Below are 22,278 nucleotides of genomic sequence, written 5' to 3'. Positions count from 1 at the left end.
CCCAGCTCTACAAGGCAAAGAGCGTTGGTCAAAAAAAGTGATCAGATGCAGGAAAATCTTTTGACTGAAAGAGGACAGCTACAGGCCAGTCAAACCAACAGATGGAGGATTCATTTTCTTTATTCTTAGTTTTATCCATGTAAAGGAAAAGTTTGCTGAACCCCCCTGGGGCAGAAATTCAGGAAGGAACCCTAACAACATTATCTTAGGAGAAAACAATTACTGCATATGGAATAGACATTAACTAGGCAGGGAAAAAACCTGCAGGAGAAATTTAGCCTTTAGGGCTTGGATGTTGTGAACTGCCTGCTCTTGACATCTATTGTAGTGTAGGGGAAGGAACTAGAATATTTGTTTATTAGTGCCTTATAGATAAAGCACTCAATTCATGCAAAATAAGTTTGTAAATCCAGACTCATGGAATGACATGGGAAGCCCAGATACCTAAGACCTAGAAAACAGGGCGTCTGTGAGTCTGTGCATCTGTGGGGCTGCTCTCTATTGACGCCATCTAGGTGGCTAATCTCTTTCTCTCTGTAGCGTGGCCTATCTTTTATTTTCTTCTACTCCAGATCTTTGTGGTTTGGGTGTGAGGGTCCCAGGTACTCTCCAGTCTGTCCCTCCAGGACATTTCAGGTCTTCCAGGGGAAGGCCTGTAGACAGCTGGTGGCCCATTTGAATACTAGAGATGGGTCTGGAGCTGACACGGGGTGTGTGGCATTCAACTGTGGAGACAGTCACTTAGACTCTTGCTAAGAAGTAAAATAGTAGATCTATTTCTTTGGTCTTTAAACTTAAACTTTTGATCCATGATACTCTAGAACTAAAAAGTCCATATAATCAGCATCTCTTTGCTTCATAGATAAAAAACACAAAAACAAAATCAAGATCAGCCACACCCCAAAGAAGAAATGGTATTACATGTCTCCTGTTTTCCTGGGTCACCTGAAGTGTGCTGAAGTAACATGATCTTTTGTTCTCAGGTACATACATGCAGACAAGATATATCCCTGGGGAGGCTACTCCTGGAAGAAAAAATGGTAAGTGTGTAAATTGGTTTTAAATATATTACAATCCATTTACGTTGTCATATAATTTATAGACAGGCCCAATGGAAGAATGTTAGAGATCTTAAATTTGTTGAATATAATAAATGTTCTGTAGACATATACATAAATGTGCATTATGTGAATTATAATGGATGTTAGTAGAAATAAGCATGTTGGATTGCATAAATTTTAAAAAAGATTTTATTTATTTATTTTTAGAGAGAGAAGGGAGGGAGAAAGAGAGAGAGAGAGGGAGAAAGAGAGAGAGAGAGAGAGAGAGAGAGAGAGAAACATCAATGTGCGGTTGCTGGGGGCCATGGCCTGCAATCTAGGCATGTGCCCTGACTGGGAATTGAACCTGTGACACTTTGGTTCGCAACCTGTGCTCAATCCACTGAGCTACACCAGCCAGGGTGGATTGCATAAATTTTAATTATGTTTGTGAATTTCTTGGCTTTTATTTCTTTTCTTAAATTAGGTGGGTCAGAACGAGGAACTGTAGTAAGGAACAATGTGATCATCGGTGTTTCTGGCGCCGAGGGCCTCTCCAGTCCTGAAGTGCTGACACCGTCTGGAGTCTACGTCCACGACCCCTCCAGTGTCATAGAGGCAAGTCTTCACCAGGAAGGTCAGACCCAAGAGGACACACAGTTCACTCCAGAAGTTATTTGGAGTGGCAGCATCAGTGGTGTAGTGCAAAATGTTTACTTGCTTCACACTGGTGTTGAGAAATTATGATTTTGTGTTCAAAAGTGCTTTAGGATAAATGTACTCATTTTTCAGAAATCTTGTGAATGCTCTTTGAAGCGATATCCATATGGAGCAACCATAGTAGATGCTGATTCTTTTCTGCTCACTTAAAGTAACACAAACTAAAGTATTTTCCTGAACTATCCACTGTGGTGCCAATTTTTGTCTCAATTCCAATATTAATTACCTATTAAATCTCTAATATCTTACTGTATTAACGTGGTCATATTGTTACCCTTCAAGAATATTCAAAACTGATGGTCAGTAAAGTTAGGGGGTATATGAGTTATGTCAGATTCAAAGATGAATGAAGTATACTCTAATGGCCTTGATATTTTATTATTATTTAGTACACCTTAACATTACTTTTCCTTGGTAAATTTCTCTCTAAACACTTTAAGAAATTAATTTTTCTGGTACAGTTTAACCATAAGTGTGTGAATGAGGAATCGCACCAGAGTAGTTGCAAGGCCATTCAGTCTCCCCTTTTCCAATGATTTTACCGCATGGACGTCCCCTCTGTGGGACACTCCTCTGAGCATCTACTGTGCCATCATAGTTATACCAGGTTTCTGTGGACCTGAGGGAATGAACATCTCTGTCTCTCTCTGATCATCTGTTTCTAATTACTTCTAGCTGAATCACCCCTAACGAAAGTCATGGTTATCTCCACAGCCCTCCTCCAGACTCTTAATTACATTTTCTCCAAGTGCTTACACACCATTCTGGGTGCCTAATGGGCGCAGCCAACATGCCATTGAGAAAGGAGGCAGGACTGACTGCAAGGGTCTAAGGAAACCAAACTAGACACAGAACGATGAGAGCGGCATTTGACTTGGTGGTAACTATAGCGCTGGTTACACAGCTATGCCAGCGAGCTTTGGGGCCTAAAGAGCTACATTTCTGGATTCTGTTTTGGGCAACAGAACCTTGACTACATTGAAACATCTAGAAGTAAATAGACCCTCAGGGTGGCCCAGCTCACCTTTCTGCATGTGGCTAGAATGTACCCAAATCCCGTATTGAATGTCCAGGGTGCTGTCCATTTGATTTTGCTTCATCAACTAGCGTGTGGTCTCCTGGGCAGCTGTCTTGGCTACTAGTGAACCACAAGAATGACTAAGCAGGCTATAGGTCCACAGGTGCAGAGGAGCAGAGGGCCAACTCAAAAGCTGATAGGCCACCTGGTCCTATGCTGCTGGACCTGTGAAACAGTGCCCGTTTGGCAGCTGGAAAACTGAATTCGAAACAAGCTGTTTGATCCCCATTAAATGACTTTCATTTTTATTTCTTTACTTTCTTCCTCTTATGTTCACTTCACAAAATTTTGGAAAAAGGTATAATGAACATGTTTTTAGAAGGAAGTTTTCATTTAAGCTAGTAGTGTAGTTTCATTAATTATAGTCATTAGGTATATTGCTGACATTTTTTCAATGACCTTAAAATTCTGTAGTTCTTTTTCTATTAGTTATTGGCTTTTAGACCTCAACACAAAGTCTGAAACAGTCATTTCTCAATACAAAATCATTGAATATAATGAATGAATGAATGAATGAATGAAGGTATAATTACCTAACCAAAGAATGAGGGGGGAAGAAGCAGAAAAGCAAAGAATAGATTCCAAGAACCCACCATCATTTTGACGTCTGAAAAATAAGATGTTTAATCTGTGGCAGCATTTAAATCCTGTGGGACTCACCTCTCAGTGTTAAATCTTGTGGAGTTTGGCTCAAATTATCAGCTGTGCCACTGGCATTCTACTGTGCTGCTTCATCTGTATCCTATTGTCTGGGATGTGCTGTTTCCAAGGACGTCGCTGATACTGGCCATACATGGCAAAACCTAAAAATTATGAACTTCTGTTGACCCTTAGGGCTGAAGGTCATTGCAGCCACTGAGCAAACAGTAAGTTAGTGTTTGTAAGTGTGTCCTGTGTGGAAAATACAGAGAGTACTTTGAAAGTGTATTTTAGAAATGCACTTTTATTCCAAAGGTATAATAAGGAGGTGACAATAACAATGATATGTGGGGGGTGCGTGTGTGTGCATGTGTGTGTAATATGTGAAATAGAAGGAGATATGGTAGAAAAATACTATTTTTTTCTAAGGTTGTTCTGATATTCAACAGAAAGGTACTCCTTGTTCTGAGGAACGATTTTGTAGGTGGTGACTCATATGTTCGTCTATGCGAGAGGTTTAGAATCAAACTTAAGGGAATGTGGTCAAGTCTTGAATGTGCTCAGTTTTTTTTACCCCCATCTCCTGCCTTACTTTTCAATTTTTTTACAGTCTGGCAAAATATTTTTTAAAAACCACTGTATTACTGTCATTAATTGGGATTTTCTTTTTTAAGCTTCCAGTTCTGAGATAATTTTAGATTCAGAAAAAGGTGCGAAAATATAACACAGCATTCCTGTGTGACCTTCCCCCATTTTTCCCCACTGATAACGTAACCATAGCCATCACCACAGAGCAACAGCAAAATCAAGAAATTGACAACAGGGCAATGCTTTAATTAAATTAATGCACTTATTTAGATTTGAGGAAGATGACATAAACCTAGTGCCTGGGCAATCAACTCTGAAAGCCTAAACTGTCTCTCCCACATACATGAGTCTGATCTTGAACTCTCTGGCCTGGCAGGCAGGCAGTGATGAAACAGAGTTGATCCTTAAGTCTCTGCAATGGCTTGTGTTGGATATTATTCCTGAGTTTCCCTGACCCAGAGTTTAGGACCAAATACATAGGCACAGTGAATGGAATTTTCCTTGACTTCCAGTCAGTTATCTTTACAGCTAACTCACTGTCAACCCTGTGTGGTAAAGGGGATTTCAAGTGTGATATTCCTTTTTATTTTTTGTAGCCACAACCGATCTGCCTGCTTCCCTGCCTAGGATTCAGTGGAACTAAATCCAGGGAGAAGCAAAATCTGAGCTTTGTGCTTTCTTGCTAGTGAGGACTAAGGCGTGATATTCCTGAGTCTCCAGGGGACGTGTGGTATTCCTCTATATAAACCTTAGAAAGGCCTGTATTGTGCTTTCCAAAAATAGTTTGGTGTTGGCTCAACATGCATCACCTGTAGCTCTTAGACCACCTTGTTTCCAGCTGTCTTCCCCTGGCAACCCCGGCATCTGCATCTCTGACTTCTTGGGATTCCTTGTTATCTTCACAAAAGCTCGATCTCTGCAGTACACATAACCTGTATCAGCCTCAGACTGCAGAGTCTTCGCTCTCAAACAGTGAGGGCCCATTCCCTTCTAGAGCTCTGGAGTGCCCCGTGTTTATGGTGGTATTGGAAATTTCCTATGGCCAGACTCTTGTTTAGGATAGCCCATGGGAAAATCCTGAAGACGAATGCTTTGGAAACACCCATTTAATTTGAGGTGAATTTGTTCTGGTTTGTGAATCAATTTTGTAAGGAATTCTGTGTTTAAAGGCCCAATTTCAATTCTCTCACTCTCCCCACTCAATAGTTCATGTATATTTAAGAGCTGCCTGAAGGGTTAACTCACTTTTTTTCCTAGTAACTATAGATGCACACCTCAAGGAGCTGGCTGACTTGAGCAGTTAATTTCTCTCTGGAATTTCTCTTGCTTGAATGTCCATAATACACTGACTTCTGCAAAAAATTGATTTCCACACAAAATTCCCTGCTTGCCTTAAACCCTTCCCCACAAGCCGCCGGCTGCCTGAATAAATATGTGGATTTTCCTCATGAATCATTTGTAGCATACCCAATTGCGATGGAGAGTGAAAGGGCTGAGAAGTAATGTGATCCGACTGTTCAAGTGCTTCTTTTACAAGAGAACTGCTCTTTATCGGCTAACGAAGACCAAAGTTGGAATATCATGCTCATCTATAAATGCATTTGAAGAGTACTTATATATACCCAGATGCTTCATAAATACTAACGACGCTAGGGCAGATGATTCAACAAATCTATTCATTTGCTTAAAATATGTGCTCTTTGAGCACCTGTCTGGCAAAGGTGATGAATAAGGATGTAGCCCTCGTAATATATTCTTCGAATGTTTGAATCTTGCCCATTCTGGTTAAGTCTTAGTAATGTACTAACATTTCATTGAGAATGAAATAGAGGTGTATGTAGTGCACCCTCATTACAAAAAATGTGGTGTTCAAGAGGCCCCCATTTCTTAACCCTCAGGTCTTACATACCCATGGCCTTTCCCATGGCTCACAGTTGTGGCAGAAACACACGGGCTACATGGAAGGTGGAGCTTCATATCTAGTTCCATGAGGAAGTTTTCAGTTGTGTAATGTCTTTAGAAAATTCCAAATGCTCCTGGGGGGCAAAATCATCCCTGATTGACAGCCACCACTCTAGACTATGCCACCTCAGGACACTGAAGTCTTAACAATGGCCCTGGTTCCCTGAAGTCATGTTAGTAATTCAATTTCACATTTGGTGATATCCAAAATTCACTTTTGCTGAGTACAATGTGGTAGGTAAAACATATGCTTAGAATTTTAAATGGCCTCAGGAAATTGGGTAAATCTTCAGAATTCAGATGAAAATGGGCCCCTTGTTCACAAAGGAAGAAAATAGTTCTACAACTAGGTGAAAAGTGGGGAGTGACTGGCTAATTGCAAATACCTAGGGCTCCACAGCGAATTACCATATTTTGCCATATGTAATTCTCTCTTGTGCATAGTGTGCACCCATGTTTTTGGCCCAAACTTTCAGGAAAAAAAATATTTTGTTTTAATTTGTTAATTCATTTTTTGTGGGTTTATATTTAGATACTTTTTGTATTATAAAGGAATTTTAGCATTTATTTTTGAATATATTATGGTACAAGAAATTTTATGTAACAAATAATTACAAAACACAAGAACAGATACAAGGTATTTCAGGTACTACCTATGTATAATGCACATCCTTATCGTTCCCTCACAAATTTGGGCAAAAATGTGCACATTGTACACAGCAAAATACAGTACAGCTAAAGTTAAGGGAACAGCTCTGTGATTGTGTCAGGAAGTTCTGGCTGCTGCCTGCTGGCCAGGCTTCCAGTCACAGGGTTAGTGCTGGCCCTTCCTCACACTTTCGCAGAAGCTGGAAGCCTCCAGGGACTGCAGCGCTGGGGCATTGGTTCCTCCTCCAAGAAGCTGAGTACTGGTGGTTTTAAAACAACCGATTTCATTTTTTCTCCCATATTGACTTTGCTTGGGTCTGTGTGCACATGTGTGTGAGTGTGTCCATGTGCATATTTGAGTGTTCCTGGTGGAACATGTGGCACACCCAGAGAGGAATGGACTCTTTAAAGTCCCCTCTGTAGGGAGCACTGCTATACTATGATTTTTTAAAATTTATTTTCCAATTACAGTTTACATTCAATATTATTTTGGATTAGTTTCAGGTGTGCAGCTTAGTGGTTAGACATATACTTTACATAGTGTTTCCCTCAATATTTCTAGTAGCCCAACTGGTACCATGCAGTTATTGCAACATGATTGACTATATTTCCTATGCTGTATTTTATATCCCCACAACTGTTCTGTAACTGTCAATTTGTACTTCTTAATATCTCACCTCTTTTACCCAGTTTTGCAACCCCTCTCCCCTCTGGAAACCATCAGTCTATTCTCTGTACCTATGACTCTGTTTCAATTTTGTTTGTTAATTTATTTTATTCTTCAGATTCCACATATAAGTGAAATCATGGGATATGCCTTTCTCTGAATGACTTATTTAACTTAGCATAATACCCTCTAGGTTCATCCATGCTGTCACAAATGGTAAGATTTCATTCCTTTTTATGGCAGAGTAGTAGTATTCCATTGTATGTGTGTGTGTGTGTGTGTGTGTGTGTATCATAACATTTTCTATCCATTAATCTAGTAATGTAGACTTGGGCTGCTTTCATACTTGGCTATTGTAAAAAATACAGCTGTGAACATAAGGGTGCATATATTCTTTCAAATTCATGTTTTCGGTTTCTTCAGATATCTATCCAGAAGTGGAAGTGCTGGGTCATAAGGCAGTTTCATATTTAACTTTTTGATGCCTTTCCATACTTTTTTTCCATAGTGGTTGCACCAATCTACATTTCTCCCAACTGGGAGCACTGCTATATTATGGCTGCCAGTGGGTCAGTCACCGAGGCTCAGAGAGCTACCTTTAATAATACCTCAAGTCCTTTTATTTAGGAATGAAACTCAATAAAATATTAATCCAGAATGATTGAAGCTACAGAATGAAGTGAGTTTACTCAAGCTAAAGATACACAGAGAACAGCTACAAATAGAAGGGTGTGATTGGAGTTTTCACTCTCAATCCTTCTTTCCTCGGAAGTGGAGTAAAACCTGAGCTGGGTGAAAGGCTGTGAGAAAGAGCTCTGTGCTTGCATAGGTCAGAACTTCCTCTTTCATTTCTAACCTTTTTCTATGTCCCATTCCACCTGGTCCATATATTAAATAATAACTTAAGTATTGTTAAATAACAATGTAAAACATTTATTAAATAACTTAATGATATAAAATAACAACTGTAGACAGACACAGTCTATTCTTCTGTTGGTGCTCAGCATTTCCATGTCAGTAGCCAGTCCTCACTCACTTTAAGTCTAAGCCTTGATAGGGTTCAATCCCTATAGTGCTAGAGTTTCAGAACTGCTGTCTTCATGAAACATACCCTTTAAAGTGTCATGCCTTATTTTTTTTGTCTGCTATTGGGATTTGGTCCACATTCTTACCCATATAGTCCTCTGTGTACTTTAAGCTGAGTGTGTTTTTTTTTTCTATGTGATGGGGATGAAATACATTTTATATTGTTTGAATTTTGGGTGTAAAGAGAGCAACTACTTAGTTAAGTCTGACCTAAAAAATGCTCTCTGATTTTGGGGACACCTATATTTACATAGCAATATCAAGTACTAGCACTGCCCCAGGCTCGTGTACCAGGTTACTCTGTCTGGAGGGCTAACTCACTTGTTCTAGTACTATGTAGATGCACACCTCAAAGAACTGACTTCCTTGGATGGTTAATTTCTTTCTGGAATTTCTCTTGCTTGAATATCTATGATACATGAACTCCTTTAAAGAATGCTATTCAATATGTTTTGTCCATTATAAGGGAAGGCATAACCACCCCTTCTGTCTTGCACTTGACTTTGTGATGTGACTGCATGGCATCCTACTGTTCATCTGGGTCTTGCCTTCATTTTTATATCCTAGACTATAGCATCTGACACTTCCAGGCTTAGATTCAAATGAAGCTGTCTGTGACAATTACTAACTCTGTCACTTTGAGGAAGTTACGTAATATCTCACAGTTTTAATTTCTCTGGCAATGAAATAATAATAATAAATATATATATTATAATATAATAATATATCACTATATATAACATATATAGTTAAAATAAGACTCTGAAATCTGGTACCTGGACCATAGCAGCTTCTCTGTAAATTTTTACTGAGTGTTACTATTATACTTGGTTATATTAAAAAAAAGATAAATACCTCCATGAAGAAGAAAAAACAACATAAAACATAACTTGCCATTTGTTGGGCAATTTTTCTCCAGGGATCTGGCAACAGATTCCCTCCTGATTTACATTCCTTTTCTTTTTTTTCCCTTTGAAAAGTCTTTTCTTTTCTTTCTTTTTTTATCTTTTTAATCTTTTAAAAAATTTTTATCTTTATTGTATTTTTTTCATTACCATTAGTTGCTTTATACCCCCTTCTACCAGCAATCACCACACAGTACTTTTTCCTTTTTGCTCAATCCCTCCACTCCTTAACCTCTCCCTGCACTACCACTAGCTGTCATCCTGCTCTCCATCTATGAGTCTGTCCCCATTTTTCTTATTAGTTCAGTTTTTTCAATAGGTTCCACATATGAGTGAAATCATATGGTATTTGTGTTTCTTTCACTGGCTTCTTTCACTTAGCATAAAGTGCTCCAGGTATATCCATACTATAGCAAATGGTAAAATTTTCTTCTTTTTTTATGTCTGAGTAGTATTCCATTGTGTAAATGTCCCACAGTTGTTTTATCCACTCATCTACTGGTGGACATTTGGGCTGCTTCCATATATTGGTAATTGTAACACTGCAATGAACAAAGGGGTGCTTATGTTCTTTTGAATGAGTTTTTTTGAGTTCCTTCAGATATATTCCCAGAAGTGGGATTGCTGGATCAAAAGGCAGATCCATTTTAAAGTTTTTATGGTATCTTCATACTGCTTTCCACAGTGGCTGCACCAGTCTGCATTTCTACTGGCAGTGTAAAAGGGTTCCCTTTTCTCCACATCCTCGCCAGCATGTGTTGTCTGTTGATTTATTGATGATGGCCATTCTGACAGGTGTGAGATGGTATCTCACTGTGGTTTTAATTTGCATTTCCCTGATGATCAGTGATACAGAGCATTTTCTCATATGTCTTTTGGCCATGTGTATGTTCCCTTTGGAGAAGTGTCTGTTCAGGTCCTTTGCTCATTTTTTAATTGTTTTTTTTTCTTTGCATTGAGTTTTGTAAGCATTTTATAAATTTTTGTATATTAACTCCTTATCAGACGTATTGATGAATATGTTCTCCCTTCTGTACACTATCATCAAGTGGGATTTATTCCAGGAATGCAAGGTTGGTACAATAGTTACAAATCAATAAATGTGACTCACCACATAGATAAAATGAGTGATAAAAAGCACATGATCATATCAATAGATGCAGAAAAAGCATTTCATGAAATCTAGTACCCATTTATGATCAAAACTCTCAGCAAAGTGGGAATAGAGGAAACCTACCTAAACATAATAAAGGCCACATATGACAAACTCACTGCCAGCATCATACTCAATGGGCAAAAACTACAAGTGTTCCCCTTACGATCAGGAACAAGACAGGGATGTGCACTTTCACATCTCTTATTCAACATAGTACTGAAAGTCCTAGCCACAGCAATCAGACAAGAAGAAGAAAAAAAAGGCATCCAAATTGAAAAGGAAGAAGTAAAACTGTCTTTATTTGCAGATAACATGATACTGTACATGGAGAAACCCAAAGATTCCACAAAAAAAGTACTCGATCTGTTAAAGGAATTCAGCAAAGTAGCAAGATACAAAATTAATATCCAAAAGTCAGTTGTAATGCTATATGCTAATAACGAACTAAGAGAAAAGGAAATTAAGAAAACAATCCCATTCACAATTGCTACAAAAAGAATAAAATACCTAAGAATAAACCTAGCCAAGGATGTAAATGACCTGTACTAAGAAAATTATGACACTGAAGAAAGAAATTGAAGAAAATACAAAGAAGTGAAAGCACATACTATATACATGGATAGTAGTAATTAACATAATTAAAATGTCCATACTATCTAAAGCAATCTACAGATTCAATGTAATTCCTTTGAAGATTCCAATAATGTATTTTGCAGAACTAAGATAAATATTTCAAAAATTTATATGGAACCAGAAAATGCCCCACATAGCAGTAGAGATCCTGAGAAAGAAAAACAAAGTTGGAGGAATCACTCTGCCTAATATCAGCCTATACTGTAAGGCCATAGTAATCAAAACAGACTGGGACTGGCATAAAAACAGACACATAGATCAATGGGACAGAATAGAGAGCCCAGAAATAAACCCATATTTTATAGTCAATTAATATTCGATAGAGGAAACAAGCACACACAATGGGCTAAAAATAGTTTATTCAATAAATGGTGTTGGGGAAATTGGACAGATAAATGCAGAAAAATGAAACTAGACCACCTTCTTACACCACACAGAAGAATAAATTGAAAATGGATCAAAGACTTAAATGTTAGACCTGAAACCATAAAATTCCTAAAAGAAAACAATGGCAGTACAATCTAAAACATAGCTTATGGCAATATTTTATCAGATATATCTCTTCAGGCAAGGGAAACAAAATAAAAAATGAACAAATGGGACTACATCAAACTAGAAAGTTTTGCACATCAAAGGAAAACATCAACAAAATAAAAAGACATCACACCCTGATTTGTGACAGTGGCTTCCATTTGTACTAAGTTCCCAAATCAGCTTACGGCCAAAGGGCTAGGAAATGAATTCTTCCCAATGCCTCTCTCCTTTTTGATCATCTCCCGGGACTCTTCATGACTAGATAGTACAATGTTAATATCTCAGTTACCTGTAGAGAAATAGTTCTCAAAAGGGTCAAAAGATCACCTGCTGTAGCTCTCCTGTGGATCTCTGGAGTACAGAATTCTGTCCCTTATCCCTTCACTGTCCCAACACACTAAATCTGACTATCTGTGGTAGACCTAGAAATCTGTATTTTATACACCCATGTTAGGCTTGCCAAACAAAATTCACCATGATTGGCTAAATTTAAATTTTGTCTATATAATTAATAATGTCTAATATAAGTATATTCCAAATATTATATGTGATATTTGGAACATATACTTAAAAAAATTAGGGCTTTAAATTTTTTTAAAAGATTTTATTTATTTATTTTTAGAGAGGGAAGGGAGGGAGAAAGAGAGAGAGGGAGAAACATCAATGTGCGGTTGCTGGGGGTCATGGCCTGCAACCCAGGCATGTACCCTGACTGGGAATTGAACCTGCGACACTTTGGTTCACAGCCCACACTCAATCCACTGAGCTATGCCAGCCAGGGTGTGGTTTTTAATTTTTTTTAATTTTTACTTTTATTTTTAAATTGTGAGTTAAATTTGACCGGGCTCCTGTGATTTTTTTCTAAATCTGGCAACCCTACCCTGAGTGCATGCTGAACTTGAAGAAACAGTCCTAGAAGATGCTCACAGAATAGTTCTACTATGCCATGTATAGAGCACTAAAATATTGTGTTTTAGAAAAGTACTTACTGCCTTTTTGGGTTGTTCAGTGTCAAATTCTCCCTGCTCCCCATTCTCTTTTCTGTGCCCTCCTGCCGATGTTTAGGGTGAGCTGTCCCAGTCCCATAGTGCATACTCTGGGAAGACTGAGTTACTCCCAGAGAAAACACTCTGATGTTCCTTTTCTCATACTGGGCAAGCCATGGAAAACCCCAGGTGATAAGGCATGAACCATGCAGAATTCACTGGGGCTCCCTTTATCCCTGTAGCACAAGGCTTAGGCATGAGGTAGGCAAAATGGCCTACTCCTTGACTTCTATTCTCTAGATAGGCATAGGTATCAAGGCCTCAGACTGCCTTTGAGGCTGAAAGAAGACAGATGCAAACAGCAGTCCAGCTCGATCTATTGGCCTTTCATTCCTCACACTGAGAAATGCAGAGCTGACCAAGTGCTGATCAGTAAATGAGTGGATCAAAAAACTATGGTACATTTACACAATGGAATACTACACAGCAGAAAGAAAGAAGGAGCTCCTACCCTTGGCAACAGCATGGATGGATCTGGAGAGCATTATGCGAAATGAAATAAGCCAGTCAGTGAAAGACAAATGCTGTATGATCTCATCTATAAGTGGAACCTAATCAGCAAAACAAGCAAGCAAAATATAACCAGAGACATGGAAATAAAGAACAAACTAACAGTAACCAGAGGAGAGGGGAGGGGGAATAACAGGGAAAAAGGGGAAGTGTCATCAAGGAACATGTATAGAGAACACGGGGACAAAGCCAAAGAGGGGTAGGATTGAGGGTGGCAGGTGGGGGTGGGTCGGATGCGGGAAAGTGGTGGGGGAAAGTGGAGACATGGGGACAAGTATATTTAAACAACAATAAAAAAATAAAAACAAAACAAAACAAAACACAGAGCAGCCAAAGTGTTATTTACTTTACTGTCTGGTGTTAAGAGGTTGCAAATTCAAATGCCTGCAGGGACTGAGGCCAGTGCCCTAAATAAGGGAAGCAGGAAGGGTGGGGACAATGGCAAAATTATGCATAATCTAAGAAGGCAGAATCTTTTTAGCTTCAGCTGACCCATGGACATCTCATAGGTATTTAGGCTCAGTATTTCTAAAAAACAGAAAGTCTGAATTTTTATATCAACTGTGTTGATTTTTAAATGATCAAAGCAAAATTAATAATCTTGTAAACAGTGGGTAGGCCGAGCAGAATACCTTTGTGTTCAATATTAGACTCTTTTGACAGTTTTTAACACTGTCTTAAGTTATATTTCATAGTGATGAATATATTGCAGGTACTTTATTGAATTTATAAAGAATATCTCATTGTGTTTACTTTGATCAGAATTAAAGCCCAAAACTCATATGGCCTAATGCAGGATTTAGGTTTATATGAAGATATAAAAGATATTATTTAGATATTTAGGTAGTAAATCCTATAAAGAAACATTAAGGTGACTTCAATGATCTAATCAGAACAAAAATATGTATTTGAACTCAGCCACTGTCTCTCAGAACTAAGGAATTTGCTGGCATAACCACTGGCTTTCAGCCCATAGCCAAATCATTGATTTGTACAAAGGATCAGAGAGAACACTGTGTGGACTAGGCTTTAAGGAATCCCTTTGGCACTGTGTGCGCTTGCATACACCAAAGAGGTTGGATTCGATGATGCAAATAAAGTTTTCACTGTGGACTTTTACAATGACACTTTTACCTGAGAGGCTGGCTACTGAAGTGGGTAAATTATAGTGTAGTTGAGCTGCCTGGAGGAAGAGGAATGAGAGCATCTTTGATTCCTGGGGCAGGGTGGGGGATGGGTGGGTAAAAGAGTAAATGAGTCCATAAAGTGTCAATACACCTTAACAAGAAGTGAATGAAAAAGGAGGATGAGCACATATATGAGTCTTTCTTTTCAGTAACCTTATTGTAAATATTATTTAACTTGCCTTAATTTCTCTAGGGAAACAGGGTGTGTGCTGCTGGTTTTGGCTACTTTTTTCATCTTGTGACCAACCAAACTTCACAAGCTCTACTTTTCTCCTTCACTGGGAATATTGCACATTCTTGTACAAGGTAACTTTAGGGAAATTAATGTACATGTTCGGTATAAGGCTTATGGTTTAACATTTTTTAAATTGTAACACACACAGAAGGTATAATTTGACAGCACGTGAGATTTGATGATGCATTTGTGTCATGATTTTGGATCATAAAAATTTGGTGGTGAGGGAAAGGCAGAGGGAAGTCACATAAGAGGGTAGCAAGACAAAATGCCCTTTTTGTGGCCAGAGGAGAATTCAATGGAGAGAGAGCAATTAAACTTCTAAGAGATCCAAAGCAACCAGAAATGCAGAGCCCCTGGGAGGCTCAGGAGCCTGGGCTCAGGACCTGAGTGGAGATACAGCCTTGGAGGAGAGGCTCTTTCCTCATCGCTTGCACACTGTGAGGTGAGAAGGGACTGCTCAGACTCTTTGTTATGTAGAGGGTGGTGTCCTCTGCTAAGAGACTCACAGAGAACAAAGGTGAAGTAGGGAATTTGAGAAGCACAGGGAAAAATACAAACTTCAGTCAGTCAGGTCCTGATTCAAATCCTGACTTGACTCCCACTGAATTGCTATTTATTTATTTTAGAGTCAGATCCTTTATTTGTAAAATGGGAATGTGTATACATTGAAGGTTGGATGTGAAAATTAGAGCTTACGTAATGTACCTAAGAGAACACTTGGAATACTGTAGGAACTCAATAATTGATAGCTATAAATAATTATGATAATAGAGAAATACTGCGACAATGAAGAGTGATAAGGATTAAGAATAATGGATTTGCCATGTTGAAGTGCCAGCTGAGGCTAGAATTAGTACATGTGTCGTGAACTTGGAGAGATTACAGATGTTAGCATCCACTTTCCTAGCCAGAGGCGAATCTGGAAGGGGACTGATACAGTGCTAGGGCTCATATTCTGAAGGGCTAAGGAAAGGTGTCCAGACTCTTGGGAAGGGGGTGAACCTAGAGAAGGGCTGATACAATGAATGGGATCATGGCAGTCCGCATCTTGAGATCCAGGAGCAGTTCACAGAGGGTAACAGAGAAGACAGGCTGAGGAACGGGCGGTGACAGTCAGGGAGCAGGGTCACAGTCTCCTCTTCATTCTCCCTCACTCATTACTTTTTCTTTAATATTTTCTCATTAGAAAAAAGTGGGATGTTTTAAACAGAAATGGACTAAATTTCACTCTTTGTTTCATTTTCTAGGTGTGGTCTCTTCGTATACCCTAAATTTCAGCCACCCTGGGACAATGACACTGGCCCCACCCTGTTCCAAAACTTCACAGTCTGGGGAAGTGCAGGTGGTGCACAGGTAAGTTTCTTTAGTTTTTTCTTTATTAAAACAGTTGCTTTCTCATGGTGGCATATCATACATTGCTATTTAAAGGGAGATGATTTGCTGCTGAGAGGAGCCTTGTGCATCATTGTAGTTTTAAGGAGCCAACAGCACCACAGGTGTGTGTGGAATAGTTGTTGAATGAGCAAGTTCCTAGTTACTAAGCCAGGGTTAGCTCACTTCCTTTATGGTGACTTTTAAGCAGCTCTGATAGAGAACAACCGAATTATAGAGATTTACAACCAGGAGGGATCTTAGAGGTCATCCATTCTTCCCATACCATGCCCATTTAGAGATAAAAAAAATTTAAAGGTCAGAAAGCAAAGGAATTTGCTAAAGGTCACGTAGTTAGTGGCACAACCAGATACAGACTCCAGACTCCAAATGTTGTGCATTTGAAACCCTAATATCTTGACTAATACATGCTTCAATCATAAGAAAAAGTGCTGTTCATCATTGGAACTCAAAAATTCCAGCTCCAGGTGCCATTCTTACTCTATCAATGAACCAAATTTAATTCTATTTTGTTTGAAAAGGAGAAAAGTTCATGTTCAATCATTTACTTTTCATTATCACAATGATTTCTTACAGAGAAGCTTTTCATGTCCACCGTCAACAGCAACATATAAAAATTATCCAGGTCACTAGTTGGTGCTGCAGAGAAAATTACATACACTTTGTCTCTGCCACTTAGAAATCTGGAGTCTAAGATACATACATAAATGAAAAATATGTTTACAGGGCATTCAGGAAACAGAATAAAAACATAAAACTAAGTCATAATAAGAAAGCTAGACATTTATTTTATATATCAAACAAGAGGAAGACGATTGTAGATGAAGAAAGCCCCAAAACATATAATTAGGGTAGCTAAGTGGAGGATTGCCAATTGTAGTTAGTATTTTGTTCCCATTTAATTTCACAGTGTGCTTTGTTTCCCATAAGCACCATAAATATAGGGGTGAGAATCTAGTGGAAACATTTGCTGAGTGACCTCCTATGCAGAGGAGAATTCATGCCTTGCAGAGACTTAAACTCTGTATTGATAATCTTGTTCTACAGGAAATAACCTAGTAAAACAAAAATATTAAAAGATGGTGATTAAAGTCAGTTTCTCAAGTTCTCCAACCAGAAGCACTAAATTCATGAAAAAAAAATCCTTAAAGATTAAACTTTTGTGCACTCAAAAGTCCAGATAATGAGAATGCTTTTAGAACTTCACTTTTATGAGGAAAGTAAAGGTGAGTCACTAACATAATAGCAGGGAATTTGAAGAGTAACTTCTCCCAGAACAACCTGAAAAAAAAAAAAAGAACAAAGTAAGGGGATTTATACTTCCTTATTTCAAAATGTACTATAAGGCAATAATAATCAAGATAGTGTGGTATGGAAACAGAGATAGAAATATCAGTCAATGGAATAGAATTGAGTCCAGAAATAAACCCATACATCTATGGTCAACTGATTCTTGACAAGGATACTGAGAACATTCAATGGGGGAAATAATAGTGATGCTGGAATAACTAGAGAGCCACATGGAAAGAAATGAAACTGGATTCTTACCTCACACAATTTACAAAAAGTGACTCAAAATGCTTCAGAAACCTGAACATTGGAACAAAAATTATAAAATTCTTAAAAGAAAACAAAGGGATAATTTTTTATGATCTTGGATTAAGCAAAGGATCCTTGGATATGACACCAAAAGAACAAGCAACCAAAGAAAAATAGTTAAGTTTAACTTTTTCAAAATTAAAAATTGCAGTGTTTCAAAAGATTTCATCAAGAACTGAAAACCTACAGAATAGGAGACAACATCTATAAAATCATATATGAAAAGGGCTTATATAGAGAATACAAGTATATAGAGAACTCTTAAAACTAAGAAATAAAAAGATAAATAATCCAATTAAAAATGATCAAAAGTTCTGAATAGACATTACTCCACAGATGCACAAATCACCAATAAGCACATGAAAATATTTTCAACATAATTAGTTAGTAGAGAGAGGCAAATCAAAACCACAGTGACATGTGACTCCTTCATAGCCCCTATTGCTAGAATCAAAATGATAATAAGTGTTGGTAAAGATGTAGAGAAATTGGAATTCTCATATACTGCTCATGGGAATTTAAATGGCCTTGATATTTCAGAAAAACAGTCTGGTAGTTCCTCAAGTGAGTAAACATAAAGATACCATGTGGTATATGTTTTCTTTCTCTTAGAGAAATAAAAACATATATACTCACAGAAATGTACACACAAATATTTATAGCAACATTATTCATAACAGCCAAAAGTAGAAACAACCCAAATATCCACCAATGTTCAAATGGATAAATATAGTGTGGTGTATCAAGACAATGGAATATCATTCAGCCATAAAATGAATGAAGTATATGCTGCAACATAGATGAACTTTAAAAACATTATACAAGTAAAAGAAGATGGTCACAATAACCACACCTGATATGGTTCTGGTCATATGAAAGACCAGAATAGGAAAGTTCATAGAGACAGAAAGGAGATTAACTGTTGCTTAGGCTAAAGGATACAGTGTTTCTTCTTGAAGTGAAGATGTTCTAAAATTGACTGTGGTGATGGTTGCACATATCTGTGAATATACTAAATCCTTTCAATTGTAAACTTTAAGTAAATAGGTGAATTGTATGTTATGTATATCTCAATAAATCTGTTTTTAAAAAAATACCCTCTTCTGTATATAGCCATGTAAGCTTTCAAATATTCCATATTCCTATCTGTGTAGCCTTAGGCAAGTCCTGTGTCTTTCTATCTCACTCATAAAGTGGAAATAGTAATAGTACCTAAATGATAAGTTTGCCTGAGGAGTTAAATAAGTGCCTGTATGTAAAGTGCCTAGGAGCATGCCTGATTCTCCGTGCGTGCATAATAACAGCTGTTGCTATCAGCGTTGTTAGCATACAGGATTCTGTGGTGATAGAGCGATGTTGATCATATGTCTCTGGAAATTGTAGCATTGAGAATGGCCTTCTGCATTGTAAAAAGCACATTGTGTTTAAATTCCATAAACTTTTATTATTAAATATATCTGACTACATTCTTGTCGTTAGACATACCTGTCATATATATAGATATTTAGGAGGCCAGTGCCTTATCCATTAGGCCACTGGGGCTTCTTATATAGATATTTAAACAGAATATTCTAGCAGGTAAAATTTCTATTGTGAGTAAATATAAATTTATATCTATTTGATATTGATAGCTAGTATTTTTTGTATATTTTTCATCCAATCATCTTAACCTTTGGAGGAACATCATCATTATTCTCCTTCTGTACAGAAGAAAACTCTGGGTTAGGACTAAAATGCTTGCTCATGTCACACAGCTCAGAATTGCTGGATTTCAACTCAGGCCATCTGACCCTTCTGTATGTATGTTAATAAAAGTTGAGGAAAATGCCCTCTCCTCACCAGGTCTCATAAAGGCAGGGATTTTCTTTAGAAGGGGAGAGAGACATAAGAACACATTATGAAAGCTGTATGTATGCCACAGATAGGGGCTTTATGCTGCTGTGTGTTGGTTTCCTTCAGAAATTAGATGTTAGCTGTTTGAATATGAGTATATTTGCCATAATTTGAGATGCCTGTAATTGGGTAACAGTTCTTGTCAAGATCATACCTATTTGTTTAAATAAGCCTTGTGTCTTCGAAAGTCTACCATTTTATAAAAGCTATGGTGCATACAAAATGGGAAATGCAAGCTATTTAATTCTTGAAAATTCAGGCACAATGACTGATTGACAGGTAGAAGCATGATACCATGGTATATCAAGGCTACCTTGGCTTTAATTCATAGGAAACTTTCACATTAAGATGTGAGGGGAACCATGACGCTATTTAATGAACAAGGAATGACTGTGTTAGATTAATTGCTAGTCCTGATTTCCACCCTGGCTTTAAAGATGTTTGAACTGAGGCCAAAGAAGACATAAGATGTCTTTTATGAGGTCATCTGGTTAGTTAATATCAGTGCTAGGTGAAAATAAAGGATTCTGTCCCCAAATTAATGGAATTCTTTCAATTCTATTAAGCTAATTTTGTTAATACTTGATCCCTGTTTGGGACTGCTAACACAAACTGTCATAAATATATGTTCACATAATGTATTTTTAGTCTGCAGTCATGCTCAATTACTTATTTCACATTTGTAATTTTCTGAAAATATTAGTTAATATATATGATGCTGAGGAAAATGTTAAATCCTGGAGTTCTTGAATGCTATGGTTTTCCTCCATTGATCTTGTGTGATTTGTAAACAGCAAGTTTATTTTAGCTATGTGAAAAATTCACATTGACCTTTTTAATGTGTCAGTTATTATGAGGAGAAATGAAAAGTACAGAGGAGATGTTACCAAAGGGGACTAGTTAGTACTGACCTTATGGCAACTTTGAGATGTCTGCACAGATATTGATGGGCAAAAGCTGCTTGAATATGGTCTAGCATGCTTATTTATACTTAGTCAATAATTAAAGAAGTTACAGGAAGTCTGCAAGAAAAGCCAATCTGCAGACCTTTGCTATAACATATGCTGTGTTTTTTTTCTTTTTATAGATTTTTAGAAGTAGCAATCTTCACCTAAAAAACTTCCAGGTTTATTCATGTAGAGATTTTGGAATTGACATCTTGGAAAGTGATGCAAATACTTTAGTTACTGACAGCTTATTACTTGGTCATTTTGCCCATGAGGTAAGTAAATACCTTAGTGTGGTTGTTTTAGGCTGTCCATTAAAGTAAAATCATATATGATGGACTCCCTTGTGATCCAGTTTATGTAATTTTAATAGCATGCTTCAGTGAATCTTGTATTTAACTGGTAAAAGTTTGAGGAGCTTTTTATTTGTAAAGGTGGTGATATTTAAAACAAAATTTAAATATATCCAAAGGTTCAATGTTATAAGTCAATATAAATTATAAAAATTATGAGTAGCTTGCAGAATTCTTATTTGGTTGCAATTTAGCATTATTATCCATACCAATTCAATAATGCACCTAGTAATTTTAGGTTAGTTTACTCTAACCTCACAATAATTATAGAACAGCGTGATTCCATATTGTCTCTCTGCATTGTTGTTTGCTGAATTTCTACATCAACATTTTATTTATAGGGTTCTTACTCTGTTTAGGGTGTCCCTCCTGAAAAAAAATAAGTAATATACATTTATATTATTTGCTATAGTACACTATGATTTCTTATGTGATTCCTTAATATGTCCTTAAGTGTGGTGTTAAAAAACAAAATTCAACCAAATGAATTAGAAAATGTAATTGGCTTTGTGAAGAGCTTCATGAACTAGGAAGCATCCCACCTAAAGCTCCAAAGGATTGTACAAAACAGAAGGCTTTTAGGGTGTGGCAGGGGAGTTCTTAGCAAAAGAAAAGAAAGGATTATTTTTAGGCCAGGTCGTCTTTGGGGTGGGAGGGAGGGATGGGACAAGGAAGGACAGGAGTTTTATCATACAGCTTTTACCCTACACGTGTTACCGAAAAGACTACTCAAACGGCTTCGGGGTTTGCAAAGTGGAGTTTTATTCACGGATGCGGACCCAGAGGAGGCAGATTCCAAATTCTAGGCTCTGAGCTGGGTGGGGAGACGGGGTGGGGGTGGGGGGCTTTCTTATATTCTTGCTGCAAAGGTGGAAGGAGGAGTGGGGAGGAGTGCAGTTGCTGGTAGGAAGCTGTTTTACAGAAGCAGAATGCAGGGGTTAGCGTGCAGCCTTGAGATAACTGCTATCTGAGAATGGCCACTGCTCAGTATGTCCTATCACACTAGCATTGATCATTGATCAAGAAATTTCATATTTGTTTTGTTTACAAACAACAAAACAAAACAAAACTAGTAAAATATAACCAAAGACACTGAAATAGGTGATAGTCTGACAGTGACCAGAGGGGAGAGAAGAGGGAATTTCAGGGGGGAATGGGTAGGGTTTACAGGAACAAATTTGGAGGACACATGGACAAAAACTAGGGGTGGGGGGTAATGGGGGGGAAGGGAGGAGGGTTGGGTGGGTTGGCTGGAATGGGAGTAGGGGGGAGAAAACTGTACTTGAACAATGATTAAAATTAAAAAAAATAAAATAAAAAAATAAAAATAAACATATAAAATCTTTAAAAAAAAAAAAAGAACACTTAACCACTAAAAAATTCAACAATTATATTCATACAAAATACATCATGGCCTAGGAAAGCAGAATAAATCATGTGCATACTTAAAAAAAAAA

The 22,278-nt window shown here is 37.6% G+C and overlaps 1 protein-coding gene across 2 annotated transcripts in view; it reads left to right on the top strand.

Moving 5' to 3' along the window:
• PKHD1 (PKHD1 ciliary IPT domain containing fibrocystin/polyductin) overlaps positions 1-22,278 on the top strand; it is a 450,921-nt gene that overhangs the window by 172,406 nt on the left and 256,237 nt on the right. For both annotated transcript variants that reach the window (XM_036024228.1, XM_028510816.2), the window contains 5 exons: positions 984-1,040; positions 1,528-1,658; positions 14,593-14,705; positions 15,885-15,990; positions 20,609-20,743. In XM_036024228.1, coding sequence (XP_035880121.1) covers positions 984-1,040; positions 1,528-1,658; positions 14,593-14,705; positions 15,885-15,990; positions 20,609-20,743 — 542 coding nt within the window. The remainder of the gene's footprint in view (positions 1-983; positions 1,041-1,527; positions 1,659-14,592; positions 14,706-15,884; positions 15,991-20,608; positions 20,744-22,278) is intronic.

This window comes from Phyllostomus discolor, chromosome 4, assembly GCF_004126475.2.
Source record: "Phyllostomus discolor isolate MPI-MPIP mPhyDis1 chromosome 4, mPhyDis1.pri.v3, whole genome shotgun sequence".
In the NCBI taxonomy this organism is placed as follows: Eukaryota; Metazoa; Chordata; class Mammalia; order Chiroptera; family Phyllostomidae; genus Phyllostomus; species Phyllostomus discolor.
This window is presented reverse-complemented; position numbering and strand designations above follow the sequence as displayed.